We start from the raw sequence: 19,927 nt of genomic DNA, 5'->3' as shown, positions 1-19,927 counted from the left end.
TTAACAGCAAGGTTTTCCTATTAAAAACTCTACATAATTAGGTGAGAAATTATATTTCAAAATTTCCTTTTCTATTTATTAACTTAAAATATGTTCCCAATGAAAAAAATGCCAGGTAGTAATTTCCCAGGCTGGAACTTTCTGAAGAAAATGGTCACTCAGCATTTACAATCAGAAAGCAGAAGTTACATCTACTAATGAACGTGTTGCATTTTAATTAATTATATTCTATAAAAATATTTTATATTAAAGTCTGTAGTAATGCAGATAAATCTATAGGCTGCATCATTTACAAGAAATGGGACATCACCATCATCTCTAAGGAATATGCAACATTACATAACTCTCAATCTGTTTTTGCCTTTATGGAATTACAGAAGATAAGCAATAGTTTGGTACTAATTCATCAAACAGAAGGGCAAATTTTCACTGCAGTATATTATTTATGTATTAACAAAGGCTTTTATAGCTACCTAAAAGGTGACATTTTACTTTTGCATAGCTTAGCAATGCATTAATAAATTCACTTTTACTTTTTAATTTTTTATTTTATTTTTAAATGTACAGATAATTCATGGTATTTTACAATAAAAGAGTACAAATAACTTATAATTCTTGATGCATGCAGTTAAATGACCTTCACATTTAAATTTAATATCTACTGATTCCAACCCAAAAATTGGAAAGTGAAAGGTGAAATGCAGACAAATTCAAAAACACTTTCCTTTAAAGACAAATGTCAAGGAAAACTAGAACTTTTTCTGCAAAACGACAGCACAATGACTTTTAAAGTTCCATCTGGAAGTTCCCCCACACTAAACTTGGTGTTCCTAAATTGATGTGCCTTAAAATGGACAAGGGTGAAGCAAAGAACAAGTTTTATTTATAAATTCTTAGGTAGCCTTAAACTGCTTTAACTTCCTAAGGACAGATTATGGTTTGGAAAAATTTCCAGGGCCTCACACCAGTGCTGAGATTTTAATCTCCTGGATAAAGGTGAATTTTGAAGAATAGGCACTTCCTTTGCAAGCAGATGAAAGGTAACTATGTTGAGAGAAAGAGAAACTTTTTTCTTCACTGTTTTCAAAGTCAAATACATGGTTGCCACAGAATTTTGCACATTTACTTTTTAAAGCAATTTAGAATAAAGAGATCAAAGGGTTGAAAACAGGATTTACAAATGCAAAAATGCAGAGACTTACTGGTACATGCCATGGAAGGTGGGTCTTTTTCAGCTCGGAAGTAACCCTTTTCACACTGACAGACAGAAGTTGCTTCCTTATAGGTTAAACTGTGGGGAGGGCATTTAGAACATTTTGTGTTCCCAGCAAATGCTTTATAGAATCCTGGTCTGCAAGCTGTAAAAACAGGAAAAAATACTTTTATTGCTATTATTGCTTGCGCTATTTTACTTGTACACATACACCATATTTTAATTGATATACATTTTGATCTCAGAGTTCAGTGTCACACATATACAGAAAAGTCAATATATGTTAATATTAATGAAGTTAGTTATTCAAAATCAGTAACATAATGGTGACATCATATTTAGGCTCAGGTTGCTAATTTTGGATAGCATACCGGAAATATGCATACACAAAATAGCTGATTACCAGAGTGTGGAGATGCCCCTCCCAGGAAGTAAGGGAAATAATTTTGTGTAGTTCTAGGAGATAGAATTAAATAACATTGAATCACACTGTGTAAAATATATTTGCTTTCCATTTTTCCCTCAGTCCTTCTAAGAACTAAAAGAGAAAGTCCCAGTGTGGTGCTGGTATACCTTAACATCTGTCCTATTGGTGAATATATATATATTTTAACAAAATGAAAGTTGGCCTTAGGTTCAGAGATTTTAGCAAGATCTACCTATAGTTTCATTAACATTGTTTTTTAAATCAGTTTATTTTTATTTTTATGGCAATTTTTTCTATTATATTGAAACACATTCATTTAAAATTTTGAATTAATTTCAAAAGTAGATAAACAAAATATTAAGTCAATAAGATATATATATATGCTTATTGACAAGAACCATGAAAATTGTATATGGCAAGAACCATGAAAATTGTAAACAACAGAATTTTCACAAAAAATCATGAAAATAAAATGTAAATAATAAAAGTTACATGATGATATATTTTATTAGGCTGCATTTTCTCTTTGCTTAAACCCATGTTGTCATTCTTAGGAAACTTTTTCACAGGAATGGAAGATCTAGAAAAAAAGATCCTATGCTAAATATGCATTCAAGGTCTTAAATGTTGAGGGGGTAGTTGTTTCTAGTCTCAAAAACCACTACTGACCACTTTCTAAATTAACACATATACAAAATAAAAGTAGAATAAATTTCCAGTAACATACATTATGTTAAAAATGTTTTAACAAACTACTTCTTTTAATCTAACACATTTTCACAAAATGCTCCATTTTTTAAAAGATTTTATTTATTATTTATCTGAGAGAGAGAGACACACACAGATAGTGAGAGAGAGCACGAGCAGGGAAAAGAGAGAGAAGCAGGTCCCCAGTGAGCAGGAAGACTGATACGGGGCTTGATCTCTGGACCCAGGGATCATGACCTGAGCCAAAGGTAGACACTTAACTGAGCCACCCAGGTGCCCCCTCAAAATGCTCGATTTAAAAATATAAAATAACTAACAATAATAAACAATAATCTCCTGATAAGTCTCCTGATTATATATTCAGGAAAGAAAGAAATTTTAAGGGAAATTGGAATCTTAATTAAATGAGTCCCAATAAAATAACTATTTGTCTTTTCCTAGATACATATTTTAATATATATTTCTACAGCTCTAAAGGACTGCATTATGATTGATGTCAGTAGTATACTGTGTACCACTGACTCAGCGTCTAGGAGGCGTAAACTATAAGAGGTGTGTGCACATATATGCACACATGCACAAACACTTACGCATGTGCATCTAGACACATGCAATGACTGGGTTATTTTTGACCATTTGCTTTTATAATAATGCTTTATATGAATACCCAGCTTTTGTACCAACATAAATGGGACTGGAAGAGATTATGCTGAGTGAAATAAGTCAAGCAGAAAGAGTCAATTATCATATGGTTTCACTTACTTGTGGAGCATAAGGAATAACATAGAAGACATTGGGAGTTGGAGAGGAGAGGTAAGTGGGAGTATTCAGAGGGGGAGGCAAACCATGAGAGACTGTGGACTCTGAGAAACAAACTGAGGGTTTTGGAGGGAGGGGTGTGAGGGGTTGGGTGAGCCTGGTGGTGGGTATTATGGAGGGCATGTATTATATGGAGTGCTGGGTGTGGTGCATAAACAATGAATTTTGGATCACTGAAAAAAAATTAAGTTAAATTACACTGAAAAAATAATGCTTTATACAAATGACCTAGTAATTCAAGAGAAGTTATAATCAATTCTGTACAGTAAAATTACTTTTAAAAATCTGGTTATTTACTATCAATGAAGCTATTAGTGTTGATACATAAATATCAACCAGTCTCTTTAACATGCTGATAAATTAATTAATATTATATGACTAATTAGTAAAAACACTGTATCATCAAATAGCTCTCTAATCCTGTAAAAATTCAGAGTACATAAATAATATATATACTCAACCCCTAAAATTTTCACAAATAAAATATCTTTTAAAAAATACATAAATTTCTAAATTTAATATGCTATAGTAGTTAAAAGACAATGTGTTATAAAATATTTACCAAATCTAACATATATATTTTGTCAATTAAGTAATTATCATCTACTTAATTATGAAGTTTAAAATAACTAATTATATTCCATAGAATACATTTATAATACTTTGGCAAGTAATTCTAAATGTTGAACTCAACTAGAAATTTAATCATGTCTTGAGCTCATCTATTACAATATTTATAAATCTAATAAGCCACACAGTTTATAGAGAATGTGCAAATTTAAATGGGGAGCTTGCATTCTGCATATTCCAATATTAGTTAAAATATAATTTAAATATTATTATAACAGCCTTTTGAAATAAATTAATTAGGAATGTGAACACTATAGGACTATATTAAAGTTTATCATATGTGAAGATACAAAACCTATAAGAACCATAAACAAGAGCTGTAAATATTGACTCCTTTCTGTTATCGGTCATTCAAATCTCAGTCATAAACATTGTTTAGCATATAAAGTAGCCTGCCAATAACTTCATTTTGTGCAGCGAAACACTGTCAACTTTTATTTTCTCTGATGACTAAAAAACAAAAATTTAAATATTTTTTTATCTGAAGTGTTTTCAGCTAATATTTCACCTTCTTTTAGAATTTTAGAGTGCTTAAAGCAGCTCTTAAAATACTTAGAATAGGTTAGTGATATTCAAACCATTCTAGAGACCAGGCTGTTAAATGGTCTCAGCACCCTATCTTGCCTACTTTATTCTGTAAACAGGAGGATCTTCTAAACCAGCTCTGTCCAATAGTACTAAAAACTAATATATATATATATATATATATATATATATATAATATCTATATATCTATATATCAATATGTATCTATACATCTCTATATCTATCTATATATACATATATATGTGTATATATAGAGAGAGAAGTATATATGTACTATATATAGGATAGTACTAAAACTAATATATATGTAAGTATATATATATATATATATATATATGTCATTTCACTTTTTGTAGGAGCCATATTAAAAAACTAAAAAGAGGTAATTATATATATATTTTATTTATTTGACAGAGAGATCACAAGTAGGCAGAAAGGCAGGCAGAGAGAGAGAGAGAGAAGCAGGCACTCTGCTGAACAGAGAGCCAGATGCAGGGCTCAATCCCAAGACCCTGATATCATGACCTAGGCCAAAGGCAGAGGCTTAACCCACTGAGCCACCCAGGGGCCCCTTTAAAAAAATATTTTATTTAACATAATATAACCAAAATATTATCATTTCAACATATAAACTAGCTCTTGAAATATTTTACATTATTTGGTTTTTTTTGTATTAAATATTTTGTACTATTTAATTTGATATGTATCTTACATTCACTGGACATCTCAATTCAAACTAGCTGTATTTCAAGTGCCTACTCACTTTATATGCGGCTATGAGCTACCACACTGAATAGTGCAGTTTTGAACACAGAAATCTCTTCATTATATCTCCCTGCTGAAAAAACTTTGATGACTTCCCACCATCTCTATGTTCAAGTTTAAAACCAATTGCATTACAAGTTCCCCTGTGGTTTGACCCAGCCTGAAGCTCTAACCACATCACATGAAGCTGCTTCCCTCTCACACTCCCTTGATTAAGGCTTTGCCCCTCTACAGTCTATTCTCAACCCAGTTCTGATCCTCTCAGAACTTACATGAGATCACATTATCACTGGGCTCCAGGCTTCTGGTGGCTTTCCATCTCTCCTAGAGCAAAGCCATTGCCCTATTAATTGTCTACTAGACATCGCATGATTTTGCTCCCTTTCCCTTCCTTGTGACTCTGCTTTTCATCAACTCTTTTTCCATCAGGTCCTCTGCTCCAGCCACACTGGCCTCCCTCAGAGTCTTGCATGAAATCATGCTCCTGTTACTGAGCCTTTATCACTTGCTCTTACTCATCTCTCTGTATGATTTGCTCCCTCCCTTAGATCAGATCTTTGTAACAATGATATCGTATTAATGAAGCCTGATTCCCTTTTTAAAACTGTACCCCCTGCTACGTCCTACCACAGTGTTTTATATTGCCCTCCACTCTTTTTCCTATCTGCAAAGAACTTAACATCTGACACATGATATGTTTAACTTTTTAAGCTACTTCCTTTTAAAATGTATGCTCTGTTAGGCCAGAGATTTTTGTTTCTTTTGTATAGTGAGGTGTATTTCCAGTGCCTAGACCAGCACCAGGCATTATTTGGTCCTTCCCCAGTATTCAGTGAATGAACGAATGACTTGCTAACAGTCTCCTTTAATTTCTATGAATCTATCGTGATCTTTCTTCTTCTTGAGCCTTTTCTATTGAAAATCTCTCTTCTCCATCCCACCCCATGACCCAATCACCTTGCTAACTCCTAACCCTCTTTCAGGTCCCACTTCTTCCTGACTTTCTAGAATAGGTTCTTTAAGCACCTGTGACTTCTCAACAATAGCATACTTGTTGGTTTGCAAACTAGTGCTGTGCATGAAATGCGGGGGGAGACGGAAGAGGCAGGCCACTCCAGATTGGTAGGTGACAAGTTTCATAAGCAGGGGAACTGACATAGGAGGCTCGTTCTGGGCAGTTGTAAGATAAACAGCTCTCTGCACCTACCCTCCAGAATCTTAAAAGTTTACATAGAGGCCTTAAATGGGATGAGTCATGTATACTGTCCAGATGGTCTCAATAGCATCTTACTCTCTCTAGGTTCTGTCCTTGAAAAGAGCTCCCATTATGGGGATGATAGGCAGATCATAGAGTCCAAGGACAGGAAAGGGGTTGAGGAGCCTTCAGTTCCCTGGGTCCGGCTAGAGGGTTAATCTGTGGTGGTTGCATCCTTTTTGTTACTTTTTCAGCAATACCTTGGCCATTACTTGTTTAATGACTGTAAGGTCCTCAAGGGCGGGCTGGTAACAGTGATTACCATAGAGTAGGTGTTCGATACATTTTTTTTTTCACTGAATAGGACAGAGTGTGAGTACTTTGCTAATTAAATTCCTGCAGAAGATTATGCATTTCTACTGAAGATAGAGCATAGCATAGTTCTGAGCATAGCATAATTCATCTTACTATAAATTTATGGGTTTTGTTTTTGGCTTGCTGAATTACTCTTAAGGGATGGAAACCCTGAATAAAGATTTTGAAAGCAATTCAGTTGCAACTCAATAGTAATTATTCTAATATCTCAAGGTGAGCTGGCTATTAGAAAAAAAAAAATCTTTTCCAGTTGAAATTATCATGAATTTGAATATTTTGGCTACCACAAAAAATACAAATATTAATTGGATATTGGTACTGCAGCTCTCTCTCAGCCTTATCTCTGATTTGAAATGTCTATGTACACATCAAAATTGCTTTCAAAAATCTTAAAGTGTTGAACTTATAAAATACATTTAGATTGTTAAAATATTACCTTATTTTAATATTAAAGTTAAGTATAATATTTCATTTCAAAACATAGGATTATGCTGTTAAAAATGTTAGAAAGCCAATGTTCTAGGTACTCACATTCTCTTTATGTAGCACACATTAATGGTCTACCCCATACACCTCTCTTTTAGCTTGAATCGTATGAGATAATAATGATCTTGTCACATTTATCACCTCAGTTTCTTGGAACTGCCATAAGTCAGATGTGGGTATATATCTTTAATACTTAGCATATCTTTCACCTTTACACATGCTTAGAAATTTAATGAGTGAATGAGTAAATAGTTCAACCAAGAAGAAGACATAAATGAATAAATATCTCATGCTCATGCTCGTGCATCAGAAGAATTAATTGTTAAAATGTCCATACTGCCTAAATCCATCACAATCCCTATCAAAATTCCAGTGAGATTTTTTCACAAAAATAAAAAAAAAATCCCAAAATGTGTATGGAACTACAAAAAACCCTGAATAGTCAAAGCAATTCTGAAAAAGAAAAAGCTGGAAGCATTACACTCCCTGATTTCAAACTATCCTAAAATTCACAGTCATCAAAGCAGTACTGGCACAAGAAAAGACAGACTCACAGACCAATGGAACAGAACAGAGAGACCAGAAATAAACTCTTTCACATATGGTCAACTAATATTTGATAAGGGAGCCAATAATAAGCTATAGGGATAGGGTAGTCCTTTCAATAAATGTTACTGGGAAAACTAGAGAGCTGCAAGCAGAAGAATGAAATTGGATCCCTATTTTGCACCACCCACAAAATTTAACTTGAAATAGCTTAAAGACTTAAATATAAGACCTGACACTATAAAACTCCTAGAAGAAATCATATGAAAAAGCTCCTTGACATCGGTTTTGGCAAAGTTTTTGTTGTTGTTGTTGTTGTTTTAGTTTTTTTTTTTTTTGATATGACAATAAAAGCAGAAGCAACAAAAACAAAAATCAACAAATAGGACTACATTAAACTTAAATGATTCTGCACAGCAAAAGAAACAATCAACAAAATGAAAAGGCAAACCATGAAATGGAAGAACATATTTGCAAACCATCTATCTGATAAGATGTTAATATTTGAAATTTATAAAGAATTAATCCAAATCAACAAGAAAAGAATTAGATTAAGTAATTAGGTATAATTTAAGTAATTAAATTAAGTAATTAGGTATAGGAACTGAATAGACATTTTTCAGAAAAAAAAAAGACATCCAAATGGCCAACAGACACATGAAAATATGCTCAGCCTTACTAATCATCAGCAAAATGCACATCAAAACCATGATGTATTACCTCATACTTATTAAAATGTCTATTATCAAAGAGACAGAAAGTAAGTGTCAGAGGGGTTTTAGAGAAAAAGGAACTCCTCTGCATTGTTGATGGGACGATAACTTGTTTAAGCTGCTATGGAAAACAGTTTAGTTCCTTAAAAGATTAATAGAACTACCACATGACCAGCAATTCCATTTCTAAAAATTTATCCAAAGGAATGAAAGCAAGATATCAAAAAGAGATCTGAACTCTTGTGTTTACTGCAGGGTTATTCACAATAGCCAAGATACAGAAACATCCTAAGTATTTGTCAGTGGATGAATGGATAAAGAAGATCTATAATGAATCAATTTTTTTAGTTTCCACCATAATACTAGGACATTATGTTAAACCACCATTTCTTATACTATTGCATTTAACTCATCTGTTTGCCTCTGCTTTCTGCCTGTTCAAATCTACACCATAGTTACTGTCAGTTATATTTCTAAATGGTAGAGATGACCATGCTACTGTCTATTGTCTAGGGTAGTAGTTGGCAAACTGTTGTACTTTTACCAAATTTGGTCCACGGCCTGGTTTTGTACAGCTTGTGAGCTAAGAATAGTCTTTGGATTTTTAAAGGATTATATAGGTACATGGTAACACTGACTTTGACTCTTGGCCTGCAAAGCCCAAAACGTATACTGTCTGGCCCTTTATAGAAAATGTTTGCTAACACCTGGTCTCTAGCACAAAGTCCAAACTCAGTTGAGCATTTAAACTGCTTCACAGTTGAGCTCACACCTATTTTTTCAAACTTACCTCCCACTACTACATAAATTTTAGACTTCTTTCTATTCTCCATACCACACACACCATACTATTTTTTAACAGCTTTAGTAAGATATGAGATCTAATTTGCATGAATAAACTGCATGTAAAGTATACAATTGGTTAAATTTTGGCATATGTGTACAACTATGAATATTTAACCACAAACAAGATAGTGCATGATCCATCAACCCTAAAAGTTTCCTTGTGTCCCTTTATTTTCACCTGTTTGGATCTTTATATTTATTTTAATTTTTCTTAAAGATATTAGAAATCTCTATACCCAACATGGGACTCGAACTTACAATCTTGAGATCAAGATTCAGATGCTCTACTGAGTCAGCCAGGTGCCCCTGCATTTTTATATTTAAAGTACATTTCTAGGGCAGCTGGGTGGCTCAGTCAGGTAAGCATCTGACTCTTGACTTCAGCTCAGGTCGTGAATTAATCAGGGTCTTGAGACTGAACCCCCATGTCCAGTTCCATCCCCACCATGAGCCTGCTTAAGAGTGTCTCTCTGCACTTCTTTCTTTCTCTCTCTAAAAAAATTCAATTAAATTAAAAGTAAAGTACATTTCCTGCAGGTAGAGCATACCAGGGTCTTGCATTTATTTTTCAAAGTCCAATCTGACAACTTCTTTCTTTTAATTGGGGTGTTTAGTCTATTTACATTTAATGTGATTACTGATATGGTTAGGCTTAAGTCTATCTTGATGTTTCTTCCCCCGCTTTTCCCATTTGTTTATTGCCATTTTCTGCCTTTTTTCTTTTCTTTTTAAATAATTGCATCCTTTTCATGATCTCATTTGAATCTCCTTTGTTGGTTTATTTGCTCATGGGCAAACTCAGGTGAATACGCTGGAGAACTTTGACAGCTCTCTGGAGTTCTCTATCAGAGAGGCCCTCTCCTCTTTCATACTCTGTTTTGGTGTATCTGAATATCTGAGTCTACATGGACTTTCAGATCTGTCTTCTCAATCCACAGAAGGAGTCTGCTCACTTCTGTAAGAATCCCTCCTTCCTGCACCATGGCCTTGAAACTCTCTCAAGTGGGAACAGTTGTAGGGCTCTCCTCCTTTATTTACCATCTAGCAGGGATCACAGTCTTTCATTATCTGATGTTTTGTCTTAAAATGTATTTTTTCATATATTTTGTGTATATATTTCATACATATTTCCATATATATTTGTGATTTATTTCATATATTTTAAAATGTTTTTTTCATATATTTACTATATCATGGTTGCAAGTAAAAATCAGACTATTTTAATCATCTTAAATTCTTACTTTCCCAATTGTATTCATATTTCACTGTTTTGTTTTTTTAATTTTATTTGAGAGAGAGATTGAGAGTAAGCACAGTCAGGGAGAGCGGTAGAGGGAGAGGGAGAAGCAGACTCCTGATAAGCAGAGAGCCCAATGTGTGACTCCATCCCAGGACCCTGGGATCATGACCTGAGCCAAAGGCAGACGCTTAAGGGACTGAGCCACCCAGGCACCCCTATTTCACTGTTGTATAATGTCCTTTTCCTATCTAAGTTCACCTGCTAGTTTCTCAAAGACATATTTTAAAAAACTTACTTCACAGTACTGCAATACAACTGCCATCTACCAGAATACCTAAGGTGAAAAAGACACAATAGTAAGTGTTGGTGAGGAGATAGAGCAATACGAGCTCTCATATCGCAGGAGAAGTTTTAACTGTTGGTACCACTTTGTAGAACTGTTTGGCAGTATTTACTGGACATCCCTCCTGCCTTCCCTAATACTTGGAGCCTGGACTGAACGGCCTGAACACTTGGAAGTGGATACCAGGTCACAGACAGAGCTCTAGGGCAAGACTGCTCATCTTCATTCTGGAAGTGAGAAACAGAACTCCTAATGTTCAGGAGAGAATGTGAAAATCCCTTCCCCCTTTGGTTCTCTTTCTTTTCTCCATTTTCTTCTGCCTGTCCCTCAAGCAATCATCCAGTAGTGGTGGGGCTGGTGGTGGTCGTAGTGAAAGCCCACAGGAGTCAAAATTCTTAAGAAGGGAAAACTTCCTCTCCATTCACTCAAGCTGAGGTTCTGAGAGGGTGGAGTCAACTCCCACCAACTGCATTTCTTTTCTCTCTGTCCTTATCTCACTTGGCCCTGGATGCTTAGCCATTTGAAGAAGTGCACAGCTGAGTGGAGTAAATATTCAGCCAGGCTTCCTGCCAAGAAATTTTAAAAAGAGGAGCCACAGTAAACCAGAGAGTACTGGGAAGAACATGGAGAGAGAGAAGCTGGAGAAATCAACCCTGTAGGTTTGTTTATGAACTCCTGGTTTTACTCCCAAACTACACATATGTAGTTTTGATAGATTTGATTCTATTTAACATACCAAAGACTTTGAAGATTGAACCAAAAGACCATTACTCAGGTCTCAGACTAGCAGTGAGCTTTTGAATTTTAGGTTAGATAAAGAAGAACCTAGAAACTAAATACAATTTTTTTTTTTTTTTTTACTATGTGACATGGTAACTTATAAAAAAGAGATATATTCAGAAATCCACATAAGTTGCCATTAACAAGCATAAACTAGATATGTTAGACCTTATTTTATCTTCCACCATTTTTCTCATTCATAGACTCATAATTTATGTTAAAGATGAGTTGAAAAAGGCACATTACTTCAAGAGGTGGCTAATTGTCAAGGACAGGGCATTACTTGGATAGTGAAGTCAGAAATTCTTCAGTAGTCTGAGATTGTGACATGCAAATTTAAAATTCTAAGGATGTTTTTAGTGTGAGAGTAAGTCAGTGGAGGTAATGGAAACCAAGAGGTTTATATAAGCAGTTTTTATGATTAGATACTTTTTATTTTTATTACCACTTATTATCATTTTGAAAGCAATCTGGTAATAATACTGGTACAATATTAAAAGTTAACCAATTTTTTCCCTATAAATAACAGATCATCTTTTCAGTGTTCTAACATTCATCTTCTAATGTTATTCTTAATTAATTTATTATGTCCAGGTATATTTTAATTTTTTTTAAAGATTTTATTTATTTATTTGACAGGCAGAGATCACAAGTAGGCAGAGAGGCAGGCAGAGAGAGAGGAGGAAGCAGGCTCCCCGACGAGCAGAGAGCCTGATGCAGGGCTCGATCCCAGGACACTGGGATGATGACCTGAGCTGAAGGCAGAGGCTTTAACCTATTGAGCCACCCAGGTGCCCTGGTATATTTTAATCTTAAGCCTACACTGTTAATACTTACTTCCTTCATACTTATCACTACTTTTATAAAAAATGTGTTTATTGCATCTGTCACCATATTTCCAGATACTTTGAAATGAGATGCCACTTAACATTTTTTCCCTAATCAGAGTCTTATTCTTATTTCATGATTGTTTTTTCTAGACACCCAACTGTAATGTCAGTTTCTTTTTTTTTTTTTTTTTAAGATTTTATGTATTTATTTCACAGACAGAGATCACAAGTAAGTAGGCCGAGAGGCAAGCAAGAGAGAGAAAGAGGAGGAAGCAGGCTCCCTCTGAGCAGAAAGTGGGATGTGAGGCTCCATCCCAGGACCCTGGGATCATGACCTGGGCCGAAGGCAGAGGCTTTAACCCACTGAGCCACCCAGATGCTCCTGTAATGTCAGTTTCTAACTTTCTCTTCAATATTCTTTTCTTTTATACTCCTTAAGTCAGCCTAAATTTACTTTAGTGAATAAGAAAAACTATCCCAAAGAGAAAACATTCAGTGATTAACTGTAAGATATAGTATAATAGCTATAGCATAATCATTTGTAGTTATCGAGCATTCAGAATGAGCCAGATATTTGTGCAAAATACTTCATATATATATTTTTAGTTTTTCTTATAAAAATCAATTACAAAGGATAATAAAGAGTGTGGCCTTTGGAACTAGATTACTTGGCTCAAGTTCTGTTCCTGTATTTTACCAACTCTGTCATTTCAGTCAACTTATTTTTCTATGCATCATTTTCCTTGTCTGAAAAATGGGGATAAGTAATAGCACCTAACTCAGGGGGTGTTGTGAGAATTTAATTAATTATTATGTGTAAAGTGATCAGAAGGGTGCCCAACATATTACTACTTAGATAAGGAAACTGAAGTTGAGCGATATTAAGCAACTTGTTACAGCAGACTGTGTTTTCCAAAAATGGCCTCAACAATATCTCCCACTCTCCACCCTTCCGACAATATCTCACGGACACTCTTTCCATAAAGAGTTCAGGTCCATGTTCCCCATCTCCTGAATCTGGGTGTGCTTGTGACTACAGGGAGTCTATATGACTTCCTAGGCTAGCTAGGTCATCAATGGTGATAGAGCTGTTGCTTTTGGAATGCTTATGTTTAGAAACTAGCCACCATGTCAGGAGGAAGGCCAAGCAGCCATGGAGAGGCCCAGGTAAAGAACTCGGGACCTTAGCCTACAGCACTGACTGAGCTCCCAGCTGGCAATCAGTACCATCTTGCCAGCCAGGTGAGTGAGCTATCTAGAATGTAGATTCTCCAGGCTCCTGTATCACCACCTCAGCTGATGCTGCATGAAGCAGAGATGAGCTGTCTTTGCTGAACTCTGTCAAAATTTCACATTTATAAACAAAATAAATGAGTTGTTATTTTAAGGCATTAAATTTTGGGGATATTTTCTTATGACACACTGAGTAACTGAAAGACTTGCTTAAAGTCAAATGGTAGGAGAGCCAAAGTTATGACCCAAGTCCTTTTTAGTCTGTAGTATGAGTTCTCATCATAGAGTACACTGGTTGGCTCATTATCTGGAATGTACCTATTCTGTAACTCAGAGCAGTGAAGGAATGAACCATAACTTTTAGAGAATAATTGGTGATGGTATTTGGATTATAAATAAATGTCAAAATAAAAAATACTCTTGGGGCGCCTGGGTGGCTCAATGGATTAAGCCGCTGCCTTCCGCTCAGGTCATGATCTCAGTGTCCTGGGATCAAGCCCCACGTCGGGCTCTCTGCTCAGCGGGGAGCCTGCTTCTCTCTCTCTCTGCCTGACTCTCTGCCTACTTGTGATCTCTCTCTCTGTCAAATAAGTAAATAAAATCTTTAAAAAAAATACTCTTTTGTAGAATTTAGTCAATAGGAACAATTCTAACTAATGGTTTTATGTCTTCTTAGACACTTATCTTTTTTCCTAAGAAGCAAAACAAGTATATCTTTATTTAGGCCATTAGAAATATAAATGTATTTCACAACTTTTATTTCATAAAAGACACGTTTGTGACAACCCCATTTTATAGAAAAAAATAAGCAAGACATTTTATCTTTCAACCTAGAATTAAAGAACAGATGCATCATAAAATGGCTTGCATCATGCATGATTTGAACACTGAGCAAACTAACTCATCATTGCTCTAAGTCTCAAGTACTCTGACACCTCAGTAAAGTTTGACAACCATATCTTCTGCTGGCTTAGCAGCGAACTTATAATCCATTCTTCAATCTGACAATTGTGAATGTCCCGCTGTCATGTATTTGTGGTATTTCTGTAGCTGAATGGTGCAGAAAACTATGTAAAAATTGCTGAGTTATACACTATAAAAATTTTACTAACAAGAAAAGTGTACATGTTCTTTTTATAGAGTTATCAAGCATATCGATAATTAATATAATAATCACAATTTCTTGTCCACAATGAATTGGTGCTTAAAAACATTATTCTATTTAAGTCTTTCAAAAATCCAATGATGGGGGTGCCTGGGTGGCTCAGTGGGTTAAAGCCTCCTTCGGCTCAGGTCATGATCCCAGGGTCCTAGGATCGAGCCCCGCATCGGGCTCTATGCTCAACAGGGAGCCTGCTTCCTCCTCTCTCTCTCTCCCTGCCTCTCTGCCTACTTGTGATCTCTGTCAAATAAAATAAATAAAATCTTTAAAAAAAATCCAATGATGTAGGTATCAACATTTTCATTTTACAAATAAGGAGATGGAAGGCTTTAAGAGTTGCTCAAGGTTATATGAGCAAGCTAGGATTTCAAACAAGGTCTCTCTGATTCTTTAGCCCAAATTTTGTTTGGGACACTACCTTGTTATTATGTGAATGTAAATGTATATAAACAAACATCCACATCCACATACATATGAATATATAAATATGTTAGAAGATATTCCTGGCACACAAATTCATCTCTTCTTAAGTAATCTGTCATTGCAATTATCATCTGTATTCCACATTTTGATACCTGTTATTTATATCATTTAAGAACTATATTGTAAATTACTTAAAAGTAAGGTTCTTATATATGCTATTGCACTGGGACAATACTGCAGACATAGCAGAAGCTCAAACATCAGCTATATGGATTAGCTTTATACATAATTAATATGCTAATTAGTCAAAATTATTTGAGATATTATAGAATAAAGTTAAGAAGAGCAGATACCCAAAATATTCACCACCTTCTTTGCTTAAAAACTATAAAGATAAAATACTATAATATCATTTAACATTTTTAAACCTTTTCATTGAATCCATTTTTTCCATTAGTAAATATTCAGATAATATCTCTTCCTATTTTCTGTAGATGTTCAAAATGATTACTTATATCATTAGCTGAAATATTAATGGGTGTTTCCAATGTATTTCCACTATAAGTAGCCCTCTATAATAAAACCCAAGTGCTTGAATTTCATACTTATAGTTTGTTTTACTTTGCATTCAATATCACAGTTAATATTCTTATGTTGAATAACAACTAATGATGTTACTAAACAGTATTTGCTTTATCACATTTCTATTAAAATTTTATTTTATTTTTTTAAGACTTACTTATTTAGAGACAGAGCATGGTGGAAAGGGGCAGAGGGAGAGGGAAAGAGAGAATCTTAAGTAGATTCCACTTTAAGCTCAGAGCCCAATGCAGGAATCAATCTCATAAATGTGAGATTACAACCATAAGATTAGGACCTGAGCCAAAGTGAGAGCCAGATGCTTACCCAGCTGCCTCACCTCTGTTACCATTTTAAAACAGGGTATTGAAACCTTGGTTCACATTTCATTAGAATGTTCTGTAAATACTAAATTGAAGTAAATTAGAACAGCATCTTCTATCCAGTACAAGCAGAGTACCTACACTGATCCAGCATGGTTTAGGTATAACAGAGTCTCATGGATCATAAAGGCACGTTCAACATGCGGCAACAGCAGACACTCAAGATTCACTACCTTCAATGCATTGCTTGCAATAGCTCTATATGGCTGTGTAATCAGCAGAGACTATGATGTGCGGGTTGTACAGATGTGATGTTTCTGACCAGAATATGGTCTCTTAACTTGGTTCATACCTAGTTCCAACAGGTAGATCCATTCCATGTATTAATGCCATTGGCCTGAGACTGAATTTCCGGACTCTTTTGCACACAGGCAGATCATCTGTAAGCTAGTGCTTGGATAATATAATTTTTCACAACAAGCATGAGCTTTTCTGAAAAACCAGTTATAGCATTTCATGAACCATTTCATGAACCATCATGAGCATTTCATAATAAGTGTTGCCATTGGAAAACCTGGAACCATAAGGACAGTTTTCAATTTTAGCTATAAGTCTCATTAATCAGAAGCTATATACTCATCAAATTTTGTGTAAGTCTTTTATATCCATGCATGTATAAATATTTTAAACACAGTAGTGTAATTCTTAGCAGACTTTCCTTTATGCAGCTCCGAACTCTCTAATTAATCTATCTTATGCATTTGTGTATCACATTTCCTTAAATTGGGACATACTCATACTCTAGATACCTAGGTAAATAGTTATTGAGCCCCCAAATTTCATTATCAACATGAACAATTCGTCTTTCATGTTTGTTGCAAGTGTATATTACATGGGCTTCCATTTAAGCAGATATTTGTTTTTGCAGTGTTATGATTCTAGGGTCCTCAATGCCAATGTGTGAGCACTTGTAAGAGTAAACTATCTTTGTGTTAAAATTCTCATTTTTTTACTACAGTGGTTAGTATATATTAGGTGTTCAACAAATATTTGTTAAATGAATAACCAAAAACATTTTGGTTTTTGATATTCTTTGACTTACAAAACTAATTTTTAAATATACAGCAAATATTAATAAATTATAAATATTCTGATACAGCTTCAAGGAGGCAGAAACACTTTCAAAAGTTACCAGGAATTAACATAAAATTTTACTATGTCTGTTATGAAAGAAATATTATATTCAAGCACTGACAATTTAGAAAATTAATCCCAAATTGTAATACATACTTTTATTTTGAGGTCTACAATTTTAGAACTTTTGTCTCAAATTGCTGTATTGACAAATATATTCAGCTTCCATGTTTGACTGCATATTTTAATTTGAATGCATGTGTAATTTTCCTTTTTTGCACCTTTACAAACAGGAAAATTAATATAAAAATAACAGTGCTATTGCAAAAACCATTTAGCTGATACTGCATTTTCAAGTACAATCACCTTTGATTATTCTCAAGTGGAACAACTTTGGTAAATGCATAATTAACTGCAGTTACTATTCACTCAGCATATAATAGAGAAGTCATGGGTAGAGATTGTGTAAGATGCAGTGAAGAGGTAATGAGTATACACCTCGAGTTATATGATAATATTAGACACTATATGATTAAACCCCTCATGAATGGTAGGGATAATAAATGCCTAGACTTTCAAGAAGAAACATGTTAATAAGCAGTGCAGTAGCTAAAATCAGCCTAGAGATGTGGCATTTTTTTTTTTTTTAAGATTTTTATTTTATTTTAATTTAAAATAGAGAAAAGCGCGAGAGCAAGCACAGGCAAAAAAGAGGCAGAAGAAGATCCCTGCAAAAAGGAAAATGAGTCGATCCCAGGACGCTGGGACAACCTGAGCCGAAGGCACAGAGAAACTGAGCCACCCGGCGTGAATGTGAATAAAGGTCTTGACCATGGGAAGGTAAAATAGATATAAAGTATGTGAAAAAAAAAAAGATGGGGAAAATGAGTGACCACAAGAAACACTTAGAAAAAACCCGCTTAAGTGGAAAGGGAGATTAATAGTTTACATTAAAGAACACAGAAAAATAGCTTGAATTCATATTTACATTAAAGAACACAGAAGTGTTTGAATGAAGAAACGCAAGTGTAATTTAAATGGGAATCAGTTGACAGTGTACCAAATCTATTAAAGTAGTCTGAGGTAAGAAGCAAGGAGACCGAGTAGAAGACCAAGGAATTGATCCTGAGAAGAAATATTTAACATCAAGGTTGGTGGTGGTGAAAAGAGGAAAAAGTGACATTATGAAAAAAAAATCATTTTTAAAATATGAGGACAAAGAACAAGGTAGAGATTAAGTGTGGTTTTAAAAATAACCATTAAGTCGCGCCTGGGTGGCTCAGTTGTTAGGCGTCTACCTTTGGCTCAGGTCATGATCCTAGGGTCCTGATATTGAGCCCAGCTTGGGTTCCCTGTTCCACAGGAAGCCTGCTTCTCCCTCTCCCACTCCCCCTTCTTGTGTTCCCTCTCTTGCTGTGTCTCTCTCTGCCAAATAAATAAATAAAATCTTTAAAAATAATATCTATTAAATATATTTAATATACTTAATGATGGCAACCCTATCACTGTGGATAGGGTTTGGGGCTTTTGACACAGAAATCTTTGTTTGTTTATTTGTTTTCTTATTCAATCAATTCTGCTGAAGTGCACTAGAGTGTTTGATTAAGAAGTCTCTTCTTCATTTCTTCACAATTCCTTTTGTGGGATTTGAGTGTCTTGTTCTTTTCCTCATGATGATGGAGAATAATTTATCATAGAAATCCAGGAACTTTTTCTCTATGTTAAATTTTCAAGAATACAAGCCTTCCTTTATCAACCTCAGATATAATGTAATATTTAGAGGCAGAGACCCTAGTGCCAGATATGCTGGATTAAAATCTTGACCCATCCACTTATTAACTATGTGACCTTAGGAACATCAGTGAATGTTTCTATGTCTCATTTTCTCATCTATGAAGTAGTTGTAAAAACAGCAAAAGCTAGGGTAACTGAGGCAGAAGACAGAATTAGTGACCTAGAGGACAAACCGATAGAGAAAAAGGATCTGGAGGAGGCCTGGAACAAACAACTTAGAGACCATGAAAACAGAATTAGGGAAATAAATAACACCATGAAACGTTCCAATGTCAGAATTATTGGAATCCCTGAGGGGGAGGAAAAAGAAAGAAGACTAGAGGATATAGTTGAACAAGTTCTCCATGAAAATATTCCTCCCAATCTGGTGAATGGAAGCAGCATTCGTGTCCTAGAGGCAGAAAGTTTTCCCCCCAAAATCACAGAATCTATAAAGACCTCGAGAAACCTCACTGTGAAAATAATGAATTGCAATTTAGACAGGAGCTCTTGAAAGCAACTAGGGGGAAGAGATTCCTTATGTACAGAGGAAGGCCCCTCAGAATAACACCAGACCTATCCACAGAAACCTGGCAAGCCAGAAAGAGCTTGATGTATTCAGGGCACTAAAGGAGAAGAACGTGCAGCCAAGAATACTTTGTCCAGCAAGACTGACATTCAAAATGGATGAAGGGATAAAGAGCTTTCAAGACCGACAAAGTTTAAAAGAATATGTGACCATTAAGCCATCACTACAAGAAATATTAAGGGGGGTTTCTATAAAAGAGGAAAAAAAACCAAAGAATATCATTGAACAGAAATTTATGGAGACAATCTA

At 34.9% G+C, this 19,927-nt stretch overlaps 1 protein-coding gene across 4 annotated transcripts in view; it reads right to left on the bottom strand.

The window, feature by feature from the left end:
- EPHA6 (EPH receptor A6) overlaps positions 1-19,927 on the bottom strand; it is an 887,146-nt gene that overhangs the window by 486,260 nt on the left and 380,959 nt on the right. For all 4 annotated transcript variants that reach the window (XM_004773009.2, XM_004773010.2, XM_045088243.1 and 1 more), the window contains one exon: positions 1,203-1,358. In XM_004773009.2, coding sequence (XP_004773066.1) covers positions 1,203-1,358 — 156 coding nt within the window. The remainder of the gene's footprint in view (positions 1-1,202; positions 1,359-19,927) is intronic.

This window comes from Mustela putorius, unplaced genomic scaffold, assembly GCF_011764305.1.
Source record: "Mustela putorius furo isolate JIRA1106 unplaced genomic scaffold, ASM1176430v1.1 tig00003834_pilon_pilon_pilon, whole genome shotgun sequence".
In the NCBI taxonomy this organism is placed as follows: Eukaryota; Metazoa; Chordata; class Mammalia; order Carnivora; family Mustelidae; genus Mustela; species Mustela putorius.
Note: the sequence above shows the minus strand (reverse complement) of the source record. Positions and strands in the feature narration are given on the sequence as shown.